Below are 18,068 nucleotides of genomic sequence, written 5' to 3' on the forward strand. Positions count from 1 at the left end.
CATCCTATCCCTCTCCCCCACCACTTCTTTTGTTTAATTCACGTAAATTTTAGCAGAGGTGAGACAGGCAAGAAAGTTTTAATTACACAATTAGTCATCCTGATCAAGCTTTATTAAAGCGAAAAGGGAGTTTTTTAACATAAGATCTCAGCCATTCTAGGAGTATATCTAGCAGCTTTTTCCTTTCTTTTTTTCTTTTCTTTTTTTAAGTAAGAGAGGGTTTGGCTATATCACTGAAATGATTGGGTGTCATACTTTGCAATCTGGAGGGCAGGGGGAGACAGTGATGATTTAAGATCTATTATTGGAAGACCCAAGTCTGTTTTCAATTTAACCTTTCAGAATGAAAAGGGAATTTCAGTAGCCATATCCATAGGTGTAAATCCCTGATGCATTTTCTCTACGTGTAATTAGCCACAGAAGAACTGGCTAATTAGTCAGGTGGATCAGGCACTGAACCAGGAATGAAGACTCTTGGGTTCTAGTCCCAGCTCTGTTGCGAAGCTGCTTGTCATCTTAGACAGGTTACCTCACCGCTGGACCCTATTGTCACCATTTGTAAAATGCAAATTGTGACATTGCACTCCATAATGTTTTATGGAAATATGCTTATGAGTGTGAATATAGTGTAACTGAAATAGGCTTTATGCAAAAGGTCTCTTGTAAGTTATCATTACAAAGCTTATAATCTACTGAGTGTGTTCATCCTATTTGTATTAATGTATCATTCTTGTATCTAAAACGAGGAATATGAAGTAGAACTCTGAGGTCCTATTGTAATTATGCAAAGTGTGGGCCATTAATGGCGGTTTGGAAGCTTGATGGCTCCCATTGACTAGGGCAATTGGTTGTAAATGATCTGTTTACTTGCAAACCTTTCTGGGTGTGTGCGGGGCCAGCCCTGGAAGAATGGAGGGGGGTCTCACAGGACATGTGAACATGTCACCTGATACTGGAATCGATCTTAAACCTGGTGCTTTTCCATTGGGGGGAGGGGACCCAGAGAGACAAAAGATTCCTGCCTGATGCAAAAGCTATAAAGGGGGTGGAACAGGACAAAGGGGGCTGCCAGTCATGAGAACACCCCTGGCTTCCACCTAAGATATCTGCTGGGACTAACGAGGACTGTACTGGGGAAAGGATTGGGCCCAGACTAGGAAAGCGTCTAGTCTGTGAAAGAAACTTATTGGAACATCTCTGAGGGTGAGATTTAACCTGTAATCAGTTTCTTAATGTATTAGGCTTAGACTTGCATGTTTTTTGCTTTATTTTGCTTGGTGACTTACTTTGTTCTATTACCTGAAACCACTTAAATCCTACTTTTTATATTAATAAAATCACTGTGTTTATTAATTAGCCCAGAGTAAGTGATTAATACCTGGGAGAGCAAACAGCTGTGCATCTCTCTCTAACAGTGTTATAGAGGGTGGACAATTTATGAGTTTACCCTGTATAAGCTTTATACAGAGTAAAACTGATTTATTTGGATCCCATTGGGAACTGAGTGCTAGAGATAGGTGACCTGCTGAGCAGTTTTTGCTTATAGCCTGCAGCTTTGGGGGAGTGGACTAGACCTGGGTCTATGTTGCAGCAGGCTAGCGTGTCTGGCTCAACAAGGCAGGGTTCTGGAGTCCCAAGCTGGCAGGGAAAACATGCTCATAGGTAATTCCAGCACATCAGGTGACAGTCCCAAGGGAGTCTCTGTGACCGAACCTGTCAAACATGGTCAAGGGTCCTTTCGCCACCCCTCCCCCACCCATTCTGGATGTAAAAACATAACTAGGGAAAAGTTCTGTGCCTGGATTGCACCAAAATCACTCGAACCACCAAGGAAGTAAAAAAAAAAAAAACTGTCAGCTGTGCATCCAAACCCACATTTAGTTTATGATAACCAAGAAGATAATGTACTTAATTAGTTGGTGACATTTCAAAGCTGTTTTTTTTTTCCCTGCTTCACTTGACAGGTTTTGCTAAGGGCAAAACAAAATTGCGTTTTCTTGTTGGAATCTGGCATAGCAGAGAGATCAAGTGTCCTTTCCACTGTACATACTACCCTTTCCTCAGCAAATAGATCAACCGTGACAAAAACACTGCAGATCCATTTTCTGTTAGCAAAACCAACATCAGTCTCTTTTTAAGCGTTCATTATGCCCCCGATTTTATTGACGAAACCATCAGGGGAATTAAAGAAGCTACAGTGTGAAGGGGATAGGCATACAGCAACTATATTCCTTCCATAAATAGGAATCAGCAGCATTCCTACCATTATAAATCCCTGCAAGTGTGAGCTGCATACAGAACCTCGAAACGAAAACAAATGTAAGAAACGCCGTCTGAGGTTGTTGGTTTTTTTTTTTTTTTATTAAAGGATCAAAATATATTGCACTTTGCTTCCCACATTGTTTTGCAGACAGCTTTAATGTGTTGTACTAGACCAATACTGACAACAGAAGCTTCAGCTTTTATTGCTGTTAATACCCTGAGCAATTACTGTAACTCAGCAGGAACTTCTATCCAGAATGGCAACTATCACATTGTAATTCAGCATTTCATGAGAGATGTCGCTGAAACATGAAGGCACCTGCTAATGTGCAAAAATTGTACAAATGGGGTTTAACGCATTCTTAGAACCTGGTAGATAAAAGCCAACACTTTTTTTTTTTTTTACACTTAAGTATTTTTCATGGTGTAACCGTATTGTACTTGTTAGAGATGACAGAAAAGCAGCAAATGTGGAAGTAATAACAAAAAGTTCAAGAAACAGGTAGCTGCTAGGCTTCAGAGAAGTCAGGGAAGAGTGTAAATAATTACCTGAAAGGATGGATACTGTAAATAATGGAGACGTCTGGAAAAACAGAAAACTAGCATTGACATGAATATTGAAGAAGAAAGCCATCAATGTAACAGGCGGAGGAAAAGAACGCGTTCTCCCGCACTGCAGCCCTGCAAAATTAACTGGGGATTGGAGGGAGCATCCAGAGAAAGGAAAGAGAACCTTTAGCAGCAACAGATGGTCGGTAATCTAAACTAGTAATATGTCACCCTGGGTCTGTCATTATTTATTGCTTTAACTTTTAAGTTATATAAACATTTGTGACACAAAAGCCGCTAAAATAAAAGAGATTCTCAGTTAAGGACCTCATTCTATCTAACTCATCCTGATTACTTTTAGGTATAACAGGGGCCTGAGAAAAACAGATGCCACCTATGCTGTAACACCTGGAGAAGGAAGGTGGCTGTTTCCTACTGTATTGTATCACTATAATAAGCATGTGTAGCCCACTTAAAACTAGCAGAAGGATTTGGTTAAACTTATTTCATGTTACAAAGCTATGGATTGGGAGGGGAGGGGGGAGAGAGAAATCACACTATCACACTTCTCTCAAGTTCTTACTGTTGTGACATGTGCCCTTGAATTAAAAATTCATTTAAGATAGAAGGTTTTGAAAGGAGATTTGAATGATTTTTTTTTTAATCTAACAGTTTTCATGACAAGTGTCTTTCAGAGGAGATGGTGAGGGAGTCATTAAATCTCAACTCCAGTCCTGTATCCATGTAGTTCAACAGGCTACCAAATCACAACTCTTGCCCACAACTCCATCTTCAGCATTTATTTATAGAGAATTTATCATTACAGTATAGTATCTAGACCGGGGTAGGCAACCTATGGCATGCGTGCCAAAGGCGGCATGCGAGCTGATTTTCAGTTCAGTTCAGTTCAGATTTTCACTCACACTGCCCGGGTCCTGGCCACCGGTCCTAGGGGCTCTACATTTTAATTTAATTTTATATGAAGCTTCTTAAATATTTTAAAAACCTTATTTACTTTATATACAACAACAGTTTAGTTATATATTATAGACTTATAGAAAGAGCCCTTCTAAAAACGTTAAAATGAATTACTGGCACACGAAACCTTAAAGTGAATAAATGATGACCTGGCACACCATTTCTGAAAAGTTGCCGACCCCTGATCTAGACAATGTTATAATCGGCTTTTCCAGCAAAACAGTAAACTACCGTACCACGTCCCCTTAGAGCACTCAAAGTACAATAGGTAGCTATGTAGATTATAAAACCTTGTGAAGAGTTCTCTGTCTCTCCCAATTAACCAACTAGCTCTCCCTGTACCGGGGCACTTCATTGTTTCAGTAGTGACAAAGTTACTAGAGATTAATAAAGGAGGAGGGTTAAAGGGAGTAAAAGATTGTGCAATATCACCACTATGTTAGGAAAAAACATGGAAAGCACTGCTTACCAATTTGAAGTCTTGAATGCTGCAGATGAAGTATGGGGTGTTCGGCCGGCGACTTTCAATATATACGCAATCTTTAAAAAAGAAATAATTTAAAATAATGGCAATTAACTTCTGTACCTCAGACAGTAAGAGTACAAAACAGGACACATTAAAAAAACAGTATAATCTAAGAGAACCACAATGTTTATTATATAAAATGTAAATATTCTATGGTCTAAAAATAGAAGCTAGAATTTTCATCCTAAACAAAGTAATAGTTTAATAAAATCAAAGTGAATTTTTATGCGACGTTTTGTTCAGAAAACAAATGAACTCAGACAAGACTTCAGAATTTAGCTAATACAATGATGAGGTCATAACCTATGAACCAGACTAAAACAAGAGAGGAAACTAATCAAAATCTCTTCTAACTATTAAAAACTTAACAGTAACATTTTCTTTTCTAATTGTAAAGAAAACCAAGGCAACCAATCATAGCTGGAATGCAGTAAACTAAATTAGATTTTCCTCAGGGAAGAACTGAGCTTTCTCAAATTACATTTCACATGACAGAGGCTGAGTAATTATTTTTGTTTGTTTTTGACAACTGGACACTAAAAGGTTGCTGTAAAATGAGATCTGTTGTGTTACAAACACAATCCCAGCAATAATCACAACAAAAGCATTGGTTTAGAAAGAAAAAAAAAAACCACAGCACTGAATGGAGAAAGAATTGCCTGGTTAATGATAATGACCTTAGAAATGGGAAAATCCACATACAGCTTTCTAGAAAGCAGAGATGTTGCTCACAAAGTCAAGCAAATATTTCACGGATAGTCTCAGTGCTCTTTTCATTTATATTCACACACAACTAATTATTCAGATTCTCCATGAATCTACACACTTCTTTCTTCTTTCTCCATGAATCTACGCACTTCCGCGAAAGGTGTGTGCCTTAGTAAAACCTCAGGTGCTCAAAATACAACTAGCCTTTCTTCCATGGTCTTATTTCTTAATAACTGTAAAAGAAAAAAGATGAGGGGAAAACTATTGCAGTGTCTAGCTCTTCTGCTTAGATGGCTACACTTATGAATGCATCATCATCATAAATATTTTAAACTGACAGAGAATATAGTGCTTTACAAACACTATTCAGGCTATATTCAAACTTCACTCGGGTAGGAATCACTTCTTCCACCACTGAAAAGCAGTCACGTCAGAGATAAAACTCAGCAACTGCTTAACATCAGTATCTTAAAACAACTGAAATTGCAGTAAGACTCTAGATAGATAGAACATGATCATCAAAGTTGGAAATTCACCAAGACACCAGGCTCAAAGCCTCTAGTACTTCTGTGATAGATGCCATGGCTGTAATTGATGAGGACCTAGGTTTTACATCTCATTCAAAATGTGGTAGTGACATAATGCCTCAAAAGTTCTACCTTCTTAAACACCAGTTCCTAAATTAGTTGGTGGTCTACCATGCAATTGCTACTAATCTAACCCAATACTGCTAGATTGTAATATTATCACAGCAAAAGGCAGTGGAGTTCCACGAATACATGGTACGAACGAGATGAAAAAAGGCTGGGGAAGGGATAACTGATGCAGGGGGCTACAAGGAGGCGGGGCTCTTACAAATGCAATTAGACCAAGTTACCTTAACCCTTACAATGCAGATAAATTGATTGTTTCACAGTAGCCCACTAGCCCCAGTGTTTTAGGAACTGTACAAACATAGAAGAGGAAGCCTGTCCTAAAGAGTTTACAGTTTACATAGACAAAAGTGTGAGGGGAAAAAAGTAAATATCTCCATTATACAGATAGGAAACTGCAGCCCCCAGAGATCAAGTAAATTGCCAAGGACACAGAGAATGTTTGTGCCAGGAATTAAATCTGTTAAGTACCAGTCCAGTGCCTTAACCACAAAACCATCCATCCAACTAGGCTTCCATAGGACTTGCGTTGTACGTACCAGGAACACCTAAATAAGGAGTAAGGAAAGTATCCTCCGGTGTGGCAGGGACATAACAAACAAGTTCAAATGGCTAACTTTTGGACCAGCTATTTAAACTGAAGTGTAAATCAATTTCCCGCTGTATATCCTGAACTTCCCAAAACTTGCTTTTTTCCAGATTGCTACTGCATATTTCCATGTACGATTTCCTTTTGTCCTAGGACAACCACCATTCCCCTAAAACTTAAATCCCAATTAAAAAAAAAAAAGATCAATCCAAGAAGGGATTATTACCTGGAAGTTAATGTGGTTGTGTCTTGGATCCACCAACCCATTTGCAGAGTTTTTCCTCCCCGGGTACCCTCAATCAGGCAAGACCCATTCAGTCAACATCAAACATCAAATCCCCCCTGTTAACCAGTGATGGCAGACCAGTGCCCGCTTGCCACAGCATATTGGAAAATAATCTCACCTTATTCCTCTTGAACACTCAAGCATACCCAGCAAAATATTGAAATTGCATGTTCAGTTAAAGAGAACTTAAAGCAGAAATTAGGCTCCTCAGTTCTATTAATCCATGAATCCATAGGACAGCATTTTCCTCTAGAATGGACAATGTTCCTGTCTGAAAGAGCGTAGACTTCAAGTTTAGGTCTAAGCACAGAAGTATTTAATTCAGAGGGTTAACTTGCCTTTTGCACTGCAAGAAACTCCCTAACTGACAAATGCTGCTCATTGTGACACATATTCCTAAAGGATTTGTAAGGTATCAAATAGCTAAAAGCAATCACTGCAACTGTTTGAAGCCTGCCAACAATAAACTCCAGCCAGAATGAGAGCTCAAGTATCAGGTGCACTTGGCACAGCTTTATCGACTGAAGTGGTGTTCAAGCCCCTCAAAAAAACCCTTGAAGCCACGAGGGAATGGATGGAGCATTTTCTACCCCTACATCCAGGAGCGGCACCAGGGTTTTTGGTGCCCTAGACGGGGGTCCTTCCGCACTCCCGGTCGTCGCCGGCAATTCTGCGGCAGGGGGGGTCCTTCTGCGCTCCCGGTCTTCAGGGCACTTCAGCGGCGGGTCCTGGAGCGAGTGAAGGACCCGCGGCAGAATTGCCGCCGAAGACCTGAAGCGCGGAAGGACCCCGCCGCCGAATTGCCGCTGAGGGCGGCAAAATGCCGCTCTCCCCCCCTCCCCCCCCCAATCCTGGCGGTCGCCTAAATATAAGTGCCAGCCCTGCCTACACCCCACTCCACCCCCTTTTTTTTTTTTTAAAGGGCCCTCTTTGCTAGCTGCCATGTGTGCATCAAAAGTTACATTCACCGAAGAAAAATGGAACATAAATTTGCAGAAGAGAGAAAGGATGAGCTGTACAGCAATGGTGCAAAGAAAATTTCAGTTCTGGTTGGCTAAATCCTGCCTGAATGATAGTCCCCAATACAGGAATAATCTAACATCTTGGCTGGTGGATCCCCACAAACAGCATAGCAGCCTTCCTTTTTTACTTACATGGTAATGCCTTGTTATTGAACAAAAAGTCACTTCCTGCTGAGTGTTTATAAAGAAACCATGGTAACTTGACATCCAATGCCTGTAAATCCATATGCCAAATTCCTACACACAACACTATGCTTTGTAAAACAGTCTACTTTATCACGCCAGTCGCTATCCATCAGGACTTGTGCTGTTAATCATTTTGTGGCAGCATTTGATAAAGTCAAATGAGCTTGGCACAACTTTTTCTTTAAAAAAAAAAAAAAAGCTATGAAACCTATTGCTTATTTTATAGAAAGACATAAAATACAGAGGGAATAGAAACTGGAGCAGTCTGAATTCATAATTTTATCGGCATCAGTCAAGCTTGTCTCCAATTGACAACAGAAATTGAAAGAATGCCCTGTTCTGACCCAGCTTCTTAATTCATTTATAAGATAAAGTGAGAAGAAAATTATAGCAGAGCTTTGTGTCGACATCCCCATTATAAACTCCTAACTTCAGGGGCTTATGACTCCGATGTTCTGGACTGGGAATTTAGCAAGCAAGACTCAGGCCAAGCAGCTAATTTCTTCCTATCTTCTTATTTTTCAAGTTATCTAAAATGAGCTCCGGCTGTTTAAGTTACACAAACGTAAATAAAATTTGAGAGGTGTTTTGCTCTTGTAGCATAAAATGTTATCATTCACTGAAGAGGCATCTGCAAACACTATTGTGATTTGAACCAGTGTTTTCTCAAATTATAGTCCATAGGGCATTCCCATGTGTCTACAGAGAGGCTTGTATCTTAGTGGTGGAGCATCTGTTCATCCTCTAGCAGTAATACTTGTGGCTCTGACAACCCAGTCTAGGTCCTAGCATCTTGAGGGGGGTTTCTAAATGTTTCAGTGTCAAAAAAGCCAACAAAAAAACAAGAACTTGTTCCAACTGAGTTTTTTTTCCCCTTGATGAATGTTCATCTGGTGTAAATTTAACTAATGATCATATTTATAAATGACAACATCACAAGGATAGCATAACACACAGGCGGATAGAACCTCACTACAAAGTGACCTGAATACGTGATTGGGGGCTGCAAGCACCCAGGGGAGATTCAGTCTTAATAAATGTCAACACCTATGCACAGTGAGAGAAATAATTCCAATACTAAAAAAGGAGGACACAAACAACCAAGCCCAGTGCATTAAATTACTTTTCCCTACTTTATACTGCCCTAATATTACAGAGCAGATGGAGGGTGGATCATCATTGGGAGAACAAGCGATACACAGTCTCTCTCTCTCTCTCTCCCCCTTCGCTCCTCTCAGAGTCCACAACATGATGTTAGTGACCCGTGGATTTAAATCAGTATGATTTAATAGACAAATACTTTATGTTGCTGGGGATGAGGCTGGGGGGGAATTAGCCAATATATTAATGTTGAAAAATCTGCCACTGCTTATTCGTAGTAATCTTTTTTAACAAAACAAATTAACAGAGACTTTCAGCATGACAGACAATGTGCAGCAGGCAGATTCACACAAGGGATTAGTCTGTTGGGTTAAGAATACGCAAACTAAAATCCACATTTTAAAAGAAAAGTCTAATTCATTTTTATATTATGAAACTGAATCTCTCACGGGTGCCAAGTGGAGGAGTTTCCATCCATCCATCAGTATACATTTTCAATGTTACCAATACCAAAATGCATATTTATTAGACAGCCAACAGCAGCTGCTGCAGCAGTACAAATACATATATTTTTTTGAAAAGCTTAATATATGTATGTATGTAATGGACCATAAACAGTGTGAGTGCCCTAATAATCTATGTCATAAATAAAAACTCACACTTAAGAGTCTTCCTTCAAAAGATCTCAAAGCTCATCACAAATATGAAATGACTAAAACTGGGATACCACCATGTTACATGTCATGCACCACATTTCTTTTCTTTCCATCACTAGGAGAATAAAATCCACAGACAAAAAAATAAGTTCATTCTAAGTCTACAATGGAATCTATCCTTACGCTAACCAGGACTAATTATTGTAACCATTTTTCAGTGATTTCTGATCCTTGTAAAGCTTTAGCACAAGCCATGCTATGACTGGAGAGAGTCTGCTTTCATTTTGAATTGGCTGGCTTCATCATTTCTCACCACTTCAATACTAGCACCATTTTGTGTCTGAGTGCCTACTGCTGCTTCTTACCATCTGCAAACACCACCATTAGTCAGAAAAGGAAAGAAAGCCAAAAGAGGAGATAGAACTAAACAACATACAATAAAGAGGAGGCTCTTCACACAGCAAATTTACTTCCTTCTGAATCCCTTTACAGATCAGCAGGTTTATGTAAATTGAGCAAATCTATTCTCTGCCTAGTAAATCACTGACAGAAGCCTGAGGCCGTTTGTCATCATGAACCGATGAACCCATATGCACTCTTCCTGACAGCCAGCTCACATCTCTTGCCGGTTGCATCAGCAGCTACCAACCGACCAAGCAATTCAGGTTAGCCATCGTGTGAAAGGTTGAGCCATCGCATTTCAGCCATTTGCTTGTTTCTATTAGATTTTCCCCCCTCCTCTTCAAGAAACCATAACACAAACCCCGCTTCATTATAACGGTAAGACAAACTGTTTTCCTAAGAAGGTAATGAAATACATCTTGCTATTAAGTGTTTGAAGTTCTGCCCACCTCTGGTCATTGTGTGAGGCACAATCCAGACCACTTAATTTCCAAGAGAATCCTGCCTGATGCCCAGACTGCTATTCATCTCACTACATGGACATATGTATATAGAATCATAGGACTGGCAGTGACCTCGAGAGGTCATCTAGCCCAGTCCCCTGCACTCATGGCAGGACTAAGTATTATCTAGATCACCCTTGACAGGTGTTTGTCTAACCTGCTCTTAAAAATCTCCAATGATGGAGATTCTACAACCTCCCTAGGCAATTTATTCCAGTGCTTAACCACCCTGACAGTTAGGAAGTTTTTCCTAATGTTCAACCTAGACCTCCTTTGCTTCAACATAAGCCCACTGCTTCTTGTCCTATCCTCAGAGGTTAAGAAAAACAATTATGCTCCCTCCTCCTCGTAACAACCTTTTATGTACTTGAAAACTGTTATGTCCCCTCTCAGTCTTCTCTTCAGACTAAACCAGCCGTCTCAAACTTAAATGTCCACGAGGGACGCATGAAGACTAGTGCATTGGCCCGAGGGCCACATCACTGACACCCATCCCTTGCTGCCCCCGGCCCCGCCCCCGCTCCAACCCTTCCATGGAGTAAGATAGTGCAACAAATGTCCATGAATGCCATTGACTTGACTCCATGTCTGTTGCCTTCTTCACATCATTCTCTGACTACTGCGAGCTTTTTCTTCAAGTGTTAGCTATCTACAGTCCAGCCATACAGAACAGAATGCTTCTGTCCACCTCATACACGGAGAAGGATCATGGGAAGCATGCAATAATAGTGCCAAGTTGCAACTACTCCATGGACTTCCTGTTGTTTTCATGGACCAGTTCAAAATTCCTATTCTTGCATTCTAAAGACTTCCATGTCTGTTTTCACAGCCCCCTCCATTTTTATCCCTCCACTTTCCGCCTGTTCATCTGCTCCTGACTTCCTCTGTCTCACAACACAACCACATCACCATTGGTACAAGTGTCTTCTCTGCTGACATCTGCAACACCGTTAAAGGGAAAGTTTGAGAAACTGTTGCAGCCCAGGATTGTTTATTTGAAAAAGGCTTGCCTTCCCCCTTCGTGGAGGCATTTACACTCGGTCAGTAAAGGGCTAGAGAAGCTGTCCACTGATTTACCTTTAGTCAGCAATGGGACATCTGTCCTCTAGGCTGTGGGCATTGATCCCACAGTCCCAGCACCATGGCTGTGAATCTGATCAATCTTCTCAGCAAAGTGTAAGGAGGGAGCCTTACAGCAGGAGGCATTCTCCTCAGACATGTGGTAAAGATAGGTAGTTTGATCTAGACTATTACGCACCACAGGTCTGCTGGTGGTGACTTGGTAGATTCTATAGCGGGGGGGGGGAGGGGGGAAGACTTAATAGCCTACATCACTGCAATAGCAGAGGATTAAAATTCCTATGGTGTGGCCCATGGGATTCACTGCCTGTCTATTGCCACCAGCCTTCTTTCTTTCATGTGAACCATTATAAATTAAATTCCTATCTGTTAAATCTCCCCCACCAACCCTTTGGAGCCAGAAAGCATTGGCATGACGCATGGCATGGATTCATTATACCTTTGAGCTTGTGGTGATCATCCCAGGTGTCCCCATTCCAAAGGATAGTGCTTACGTGCTAAAAGACCCTTTAAAAAAAAAAATCAGAGCTAGAACACCTAGGCTTCAGAAGCACTTTGTAAAAGGAAGACTATAAACCTCAGCACATGAAGCTTTTCTGCCTTTAATAATGTACTGCACATAGTAAACACCATCACAGTTAGGAGCCTTGCAGGTTTTAGTTAATGTATGAGTCAACACTTGCATCATCCAAGCATAAAAGCCTGAGGCTCTCCTCACTGCACTTTTCTTCCACAGAAAATATATTCCTTGAAAGCCACCGACATGGAACGTGTACAGCCTCCTGCTTTCACTTGAACGGTCGCAACCTTAGCTTTCGAAGTCTAGCTGAAAGCAATTTGAGCTCCAACATAAATACATTTCCCAGCACCAACATCCCAGTTTCTGCCTACAGTCCAGAGCCCCTCTCATTTTCTCTTCCATCAGATATAGCACTGAAAGTCTAATGTTCTCAAAAGAATAAGTCAGATCTTTAACATTCACCCTTCTTAGCAACTTCAGCACAAGAGAAAAATGGGGATAATGGCCAGCCAGTTGATGTGCTGAGACCACTGCTTATTATACTGATCACAATCATCTCACTGTAACCTTGTGCTTCCCACCTGTCACATACCCCTGTTGTCCCTCATCTCAAACTTTCCGGCAGGGGCCACCTTTTAGCGCGCGCGCGTGTGTGTGTGTGTGTGTCAAGTGCTCAGCAAAAAGGGGGCATCTAAGCAATACTGCAATACAAATATAGTGCTGGTCAGAGGAATCCTAGAAGGGTACAGTCTCCTGGGAAGTCCTGGAAATCAAAGCAATAGTCTCATTAGAAGGATCTGGTTTACTTCACTGTTTTAAATGTAATGCAAGTTGAAGGGTTGGGGGGAGGGTTAAATAGGGACCAAATTTACAATATAAACTCTTTGAGACAAGGATATAATCTTCACACTCTCTGAAAGCACCTACTGCTTACTTAGCACAATAAATAAATAGAATAGCCATGAGGATGATGACACAAATATCTGCAATAGCCAAGCTCCCAATCAAACCACAGTACATTAAGAACATCACACTCTTTGTAACTGCTTTATTGTGTAGCAAGGAGGATAAACATTCAATACCCAAATACACATCCACAGAGGCTAGGATTACAATATAGCATACCTTTCAATTGGTTTGAAAATTATCCTCTCCATGTTCACTGAATCCTGACCTCTGTGAATAAGGCCAGCTCATCAGACCCCTTAAAATACGGGTCAATAATGGCAACACCCACAGGCCTTTAACTAGAGCCATACGAACAGTGTGCTGCTTTAATAACCCAAGTTTTAGAAACAAATACAAAGAGGAATGCACTGGGAACATTCTATGCATGGTTTTCAAGAGAAAAATATCAGCGGTGACAGGTAGGGAGGTATAAAGTTACCTCTTTCCCCCATACGGCTGACAACAAACAAATTGCTAGTCTGATCTTTTAGTGTCACTTCCTGCCGAGCGGATTTCAAGCAATACTGCTGGCTCTTTGTCAGAAAACAATGTGCTGGAGCCCTGGTTCAGCAATAAATGGTTCAACCAATTTGCAGTGCTCACTTGAAATACACAGGAGTATTCATGATGCCTGGGCTGCAGTTCTTATTTGGCAAATGATTTTATTATAAGCCAGTATCATAGTGAATCCATTTTCTTTAAGGGGTTTCTGCTGCTGTTTAATGGACTGTCAGTATAATTTAGATTTCATCTATTTAAACTCATTCAAGCCTGGCCCCTGATTGTACAGTAAATGGAACATATTTCTATTCAACAAAATTAATGACAGTTAATTGTAGTCTGCAGTTCCCAATTTTATAAAAGCAACTGTTCTGCAGTTCAAGCATCAAGCTACATGATTTCCCACCAATTATTTTTTCTGCACTTTCTGTGCATGGCCACAGTGTTTTAGAAGGCTCCCCTTGCAACACTAACATACAGATTGATTTGGTATTTGGTTCTGATACCCCTTTGATTTTCCTACAGAATGCAATCAGGGGCCAGAAAATACAAAGACACAAGCAAAGTTAAGGCTGCTGAGTCACTAATTCACACCAGAATGGTTTGTTGATGGATTTTTGGGTGTCTCCTCCATCCTACAAATGTACAAGACAGGGAAAATGTCTAAACTGTCCCAACGTCAGATTAGAAATATCCTATTCTGATTGGCTGTTCCAGAAAGTCTAAAAGGTGGGTTGACTCAACACCTCCTCCTTCCGAGGTAGTTTAAGTTACTGTATTTGTGTCACTAAAAGGTCAGTCCTTTTTGCCCTGCATCGATATCAGCGAGTCCATGGAACATTTCAGGGAAGACAGCAGGCATTTGCTCCAACGTCGTTGGCAAAGACTCCTATCGGCTGCTGTGAAATGTGCTTTTTCCAAACATCTATTTAGCTGCCATTCTCCCCCACCAGAAGTAGCCACATTTCAATTGCTCTTTACGGAGTTTATAAAATGCTTTGGGATCCTTTAGGATGAAAAGTGCTACAATAATGTAATTTATATTTACATAACTGCCTGAATTAGAGAGTGGTCTGGCAGATTCCTTAGCTTTCTTCAAATCTAACATTCCCAAACATGAAAATATGAACAGGTTTTCATGCACAAACGTTGGATGTTTGGGACTTGTGCAAAAGATATGTATTTATAGTAGTAGTCTTTTGTATTTCCCGGAGGAGAAACTATAGAGGGACACTGAGTTTCACTGACCAGAGATTCCAAAATGCCTTGTAAAAAGTCACTGGTATACAATTGGTAAATAAAATGCTCAAAGATTTTTTAAATGCATATTGATTTTCAACAAGTTAGAAACACTCCTTCCATGCCTCTCTAGTCTGTTATATAAGTGCTCATATAAATGCCAGGAAACAAAGTATCAGGACACTTGGGTTGTACTCCACAGTACCACCAACTCCAGGAGTCACTTAGCTTCTCCTCCTCAGCTTACCTTTCTATTAAAAAGAAAAACTACCCTGGGATTGTAAGAGATTGGTTTGCAATGCCCTTTGAGATCTGCAGGAAAAAATGTACATGAGCACTGCATCTATTCTAAATCTCCCCAGTCTATCACCTGATAGATGGAGATACCTGATTAGGCAAACGGATAAGGAGTGTGCCATTTTCCAAATTGTTGGAGCACCCCTGAGCAGAAACAGGTGTTCAGGAGCGAACAAGTGAATGAATGCATCACTTCAGTGATTTCAAATCTCTGATTGGGTAGATTTCCACTTTATTCTGTGTTTAAAATAGCAGCATTCTCTGTCCCTTCTAAGCTTGCTGTGCTGCAAAGAACATTTATGTCAAGTAAATTGTCAGTTACTCTCCCTTTTGTCTGGCAATTTGGTACCCATGCACCTGCCAGTTTTACAATCAAACGTAGCAGCTTTGAATAAGGTATTTGGATCTAAAATGCTTAAGTAGTACTTGTTTTCTAAAATGAAATGGGAGATTTTGCCATTGTTTAAACTGTAAGTGGCTTTGAAATGCCTTCTATGCAGAACAAATTAGTGCAGCTGCTGTAATGCTGATCTTATAGCAGATTATTCTGCTTCAACGGGATGCCTTTGCTTTTTTTATTTATTCTTTTAAAAGAAAAGTCTTACTGTTGTATACACCTGTTTGGACAAAATTAATGAAAAACTAGGATTACACAAAACATTTGGCATCTATACTTGACTTGGGCCAGAAAGTTAAAGAACGTCTAGTGAACTATGCTGAGGCTTCTGGACTTCCTCAAGCTGAATCTGTGCTTTGCACCCACCCTGCATGAACTCTTGATATTGCTTAATGTCACATGCCGGAGATGGAGAAATCGACTAACTGCCTCATCCAGTGACAATGACAGGATTGCTCCTAGAACAGTCGGAACCAGTGGATCCAGTTCACATTCCCTTTCTGAATACTCCAGTTGTGAATGTCTGGATGATGTCAAATAAGACTCCTGTACCAAACCTGGGTGTCTAGGGTAGGGCTCTCAGTTCCCAAACACTGCCAGTAGGATGGTACAACTGGCAGAGAACTCCCCCCCTCTCCAGCGCATAGGGTACCCACTTCTCTCTTGGACAATCATATCTGGTTGTGGGACAGAACCTGGATCTTCTGCAGCTCCTATTTTATGCCACCTCTTGCCAGATGCCACAGAGACTCCTGCAGGGCCTCAGACTCATCCAAAGAAAAACCCGGATCCCTTATCTTTGGCAGAACCAACGGTTGCCCCTCAACGCTGGCAGGTGGGATGGGAAAACGCCTCTGCATTGTCAGGATAGTCTCTTCCTATGGTGTAACACCATCCCAGAATAGAAACAGTCCTGATAGGAAAGGTGAATGCGGATAAAGAACAGCAAAAATGTCCTCTGGGGAGATGTGGACTCTTCTCACACACCCGGGCGGAGCAGCCAGGACCAGAGCTTGGTCCCAGTGGCAGCCGGCATCTTCTGGGGCTGTCTCACTACCAGTGCCACATCAGCTCTAGAAATAGATGGGAGCACCAGAAGCTGTTCATCACAAGCCTTCACCATTGGAGCCCATATTGGAACTGTCAGATCCATACCCTTGAGCGCCTCTCTTCTCATGTTGAGAAGATTGACAGGGGTTTAAGTCCTTAGCACCTGAGTATGCCAGCTCTCCTGACTTTGATGAGGTCAGGGAGGGATCCTCTCTCTTAGGGCCAGTTTTAGACAAAGATGACTTGTCCTTATGTCTTTTAGAGCGTCCCTTGTTCTCATGTGAAGCCTTCTTCTTAGGCTTAACAGTTTTAGCCTCCATTCCTGAGCTTGTGCTCAGAGCAGTGTGGCCTGCTTGGTGAGACTGATGTACCATCGGGGGAGGTCCCCAGCCTAAATTTGCTTGGGGCTTCATTGCCTTCTCCGTGAGATGTTTTGAGTCTCAGTTCCTGAGTCTCGTGAGTTCTAGGGGCAAAAGAGCAACGGATGCTGACTTGGTAGAAATCTGAGCCTCACCCAGGCAGCATTGATGTTCACCACTTACTGAAAAGGAGCGCGGGCAGGAAACAATTTTAGAACCCTGGATCCTGGGCATAATCTCAGACTTCTTGGGGAGAAAGTTCCCAGGTGGGGAAAAAAACAAAGGCCAAAACTGATGATGATTCACCGGTCTTACGGTTCTGTTAGTGATAACATCAGTTTTCCTTGTGCATACATGGCCTTTTTATCTAATTATACTGTTTTATCTAATTATACTGTGCTAAAATATACTATAAAGACTATTAAAATTACTAAAAACTGCTGCAGTAAAAAAGGAGCCAAGGACCCCAAAGATTCCAACTCAGACCATCCGGCAGCACAAACGAACCAGAGCGGCACTGGCCCACACTACTTTTTATGCCCTCAGTTCAGAGCACAAGAGAGCTACAGCGTGTATATAGGCCAATAGACACTGCTTGTGAAAAATTCCAAACTCAGATGCATGGTGCACACATGTATCCCAAGTATGGAATGCACATAGGGACCATCACTCAAAGAAGAATACAATATTCTACACCTGAGTGATCAAAACTGGAAAGACTTCCAGTTTGGCAAGATCAGCACTCCTGTTACAACACAATACCAGAAGCAAAGCTTTTGGTGAAGCCATCCATAACGTCTTGGACTTTTGAATGAGGGAGAAAGACTAGGCAGAGCCATGCCTGTTTATCTCGATAGAGTGGGAATATTTCCCTCTGTAGCAGGTTTTCTGCACTTGTACTCTTAGACCTCTCCTCATTTTGACAAACCTGTTGCCTCTGGTTATCCCTGGCTCAATACAACCTTTTTAGGATGAAAGGAAGACCAACAACACAAGTGTCTTTTGCCTGGTATGACCACGTTACAGGGGGAAAATATTCTAAGTACAATTAAAATAATACTGTTAAATTATTTATACCTTTCCAGTGTTGCCAGCTCAGCAGACACAGTTAAAATGGATTTTTTTAAATATGGTTTCCTTTTCAATATTTAAGCTGTATTTACTGCTTGCATTTCACATTCCATCTGAATGATTAAAACAGAATAACAGTTTCACTTAATTATAGTCAGTTTAATGCATTAGTTTTGATGCACTTA

At 41.1% G+C, this 18,068-nt stretch overlaps 1 protein-coding gene across 8 annotated transcripts in view; it reads right to left on the reverse strand.

The window, feature by feature from the left end:
* The window catches only part of RERE (arginine-glutamic acid dipeptide repeats), a 396,982-nt gene that overhangs the window by 233,930 nt on the left and 144,984 nt on the right, over nucleotides 1-18,068 (reverse strand). For all 8 annotated transcript variants that reach the window (XM_034753081.1, XM_034753088.1, XM_034753087.1 and 5 more), the window contains exon 3: nucleotides 4,259-4,329. In XM_034753081.1, the coding sequence (XP_034608972.1) occupies nucleotides 4,259-4,329 (71 nt within the window). The remainder of the gene's footprint in view (nucleotides 1-4,258; nucleotides 4,330-18,068) is intronic.

Source organism: Trachemys scripta, chromosome 19 (assembly GCF_013100865.1).
Source record: "Trachemys scripta elegans isolate TJP31775 chromosome 19, CAS_Tse_1.0, whole genome shotgun sequence".
NCBI classification, from domain to species: domain Eukaryota; kingdom Metazoa; phylum Chordata; order Testudines; family Emydidae; genus Trachemys; species Trachemys scripta.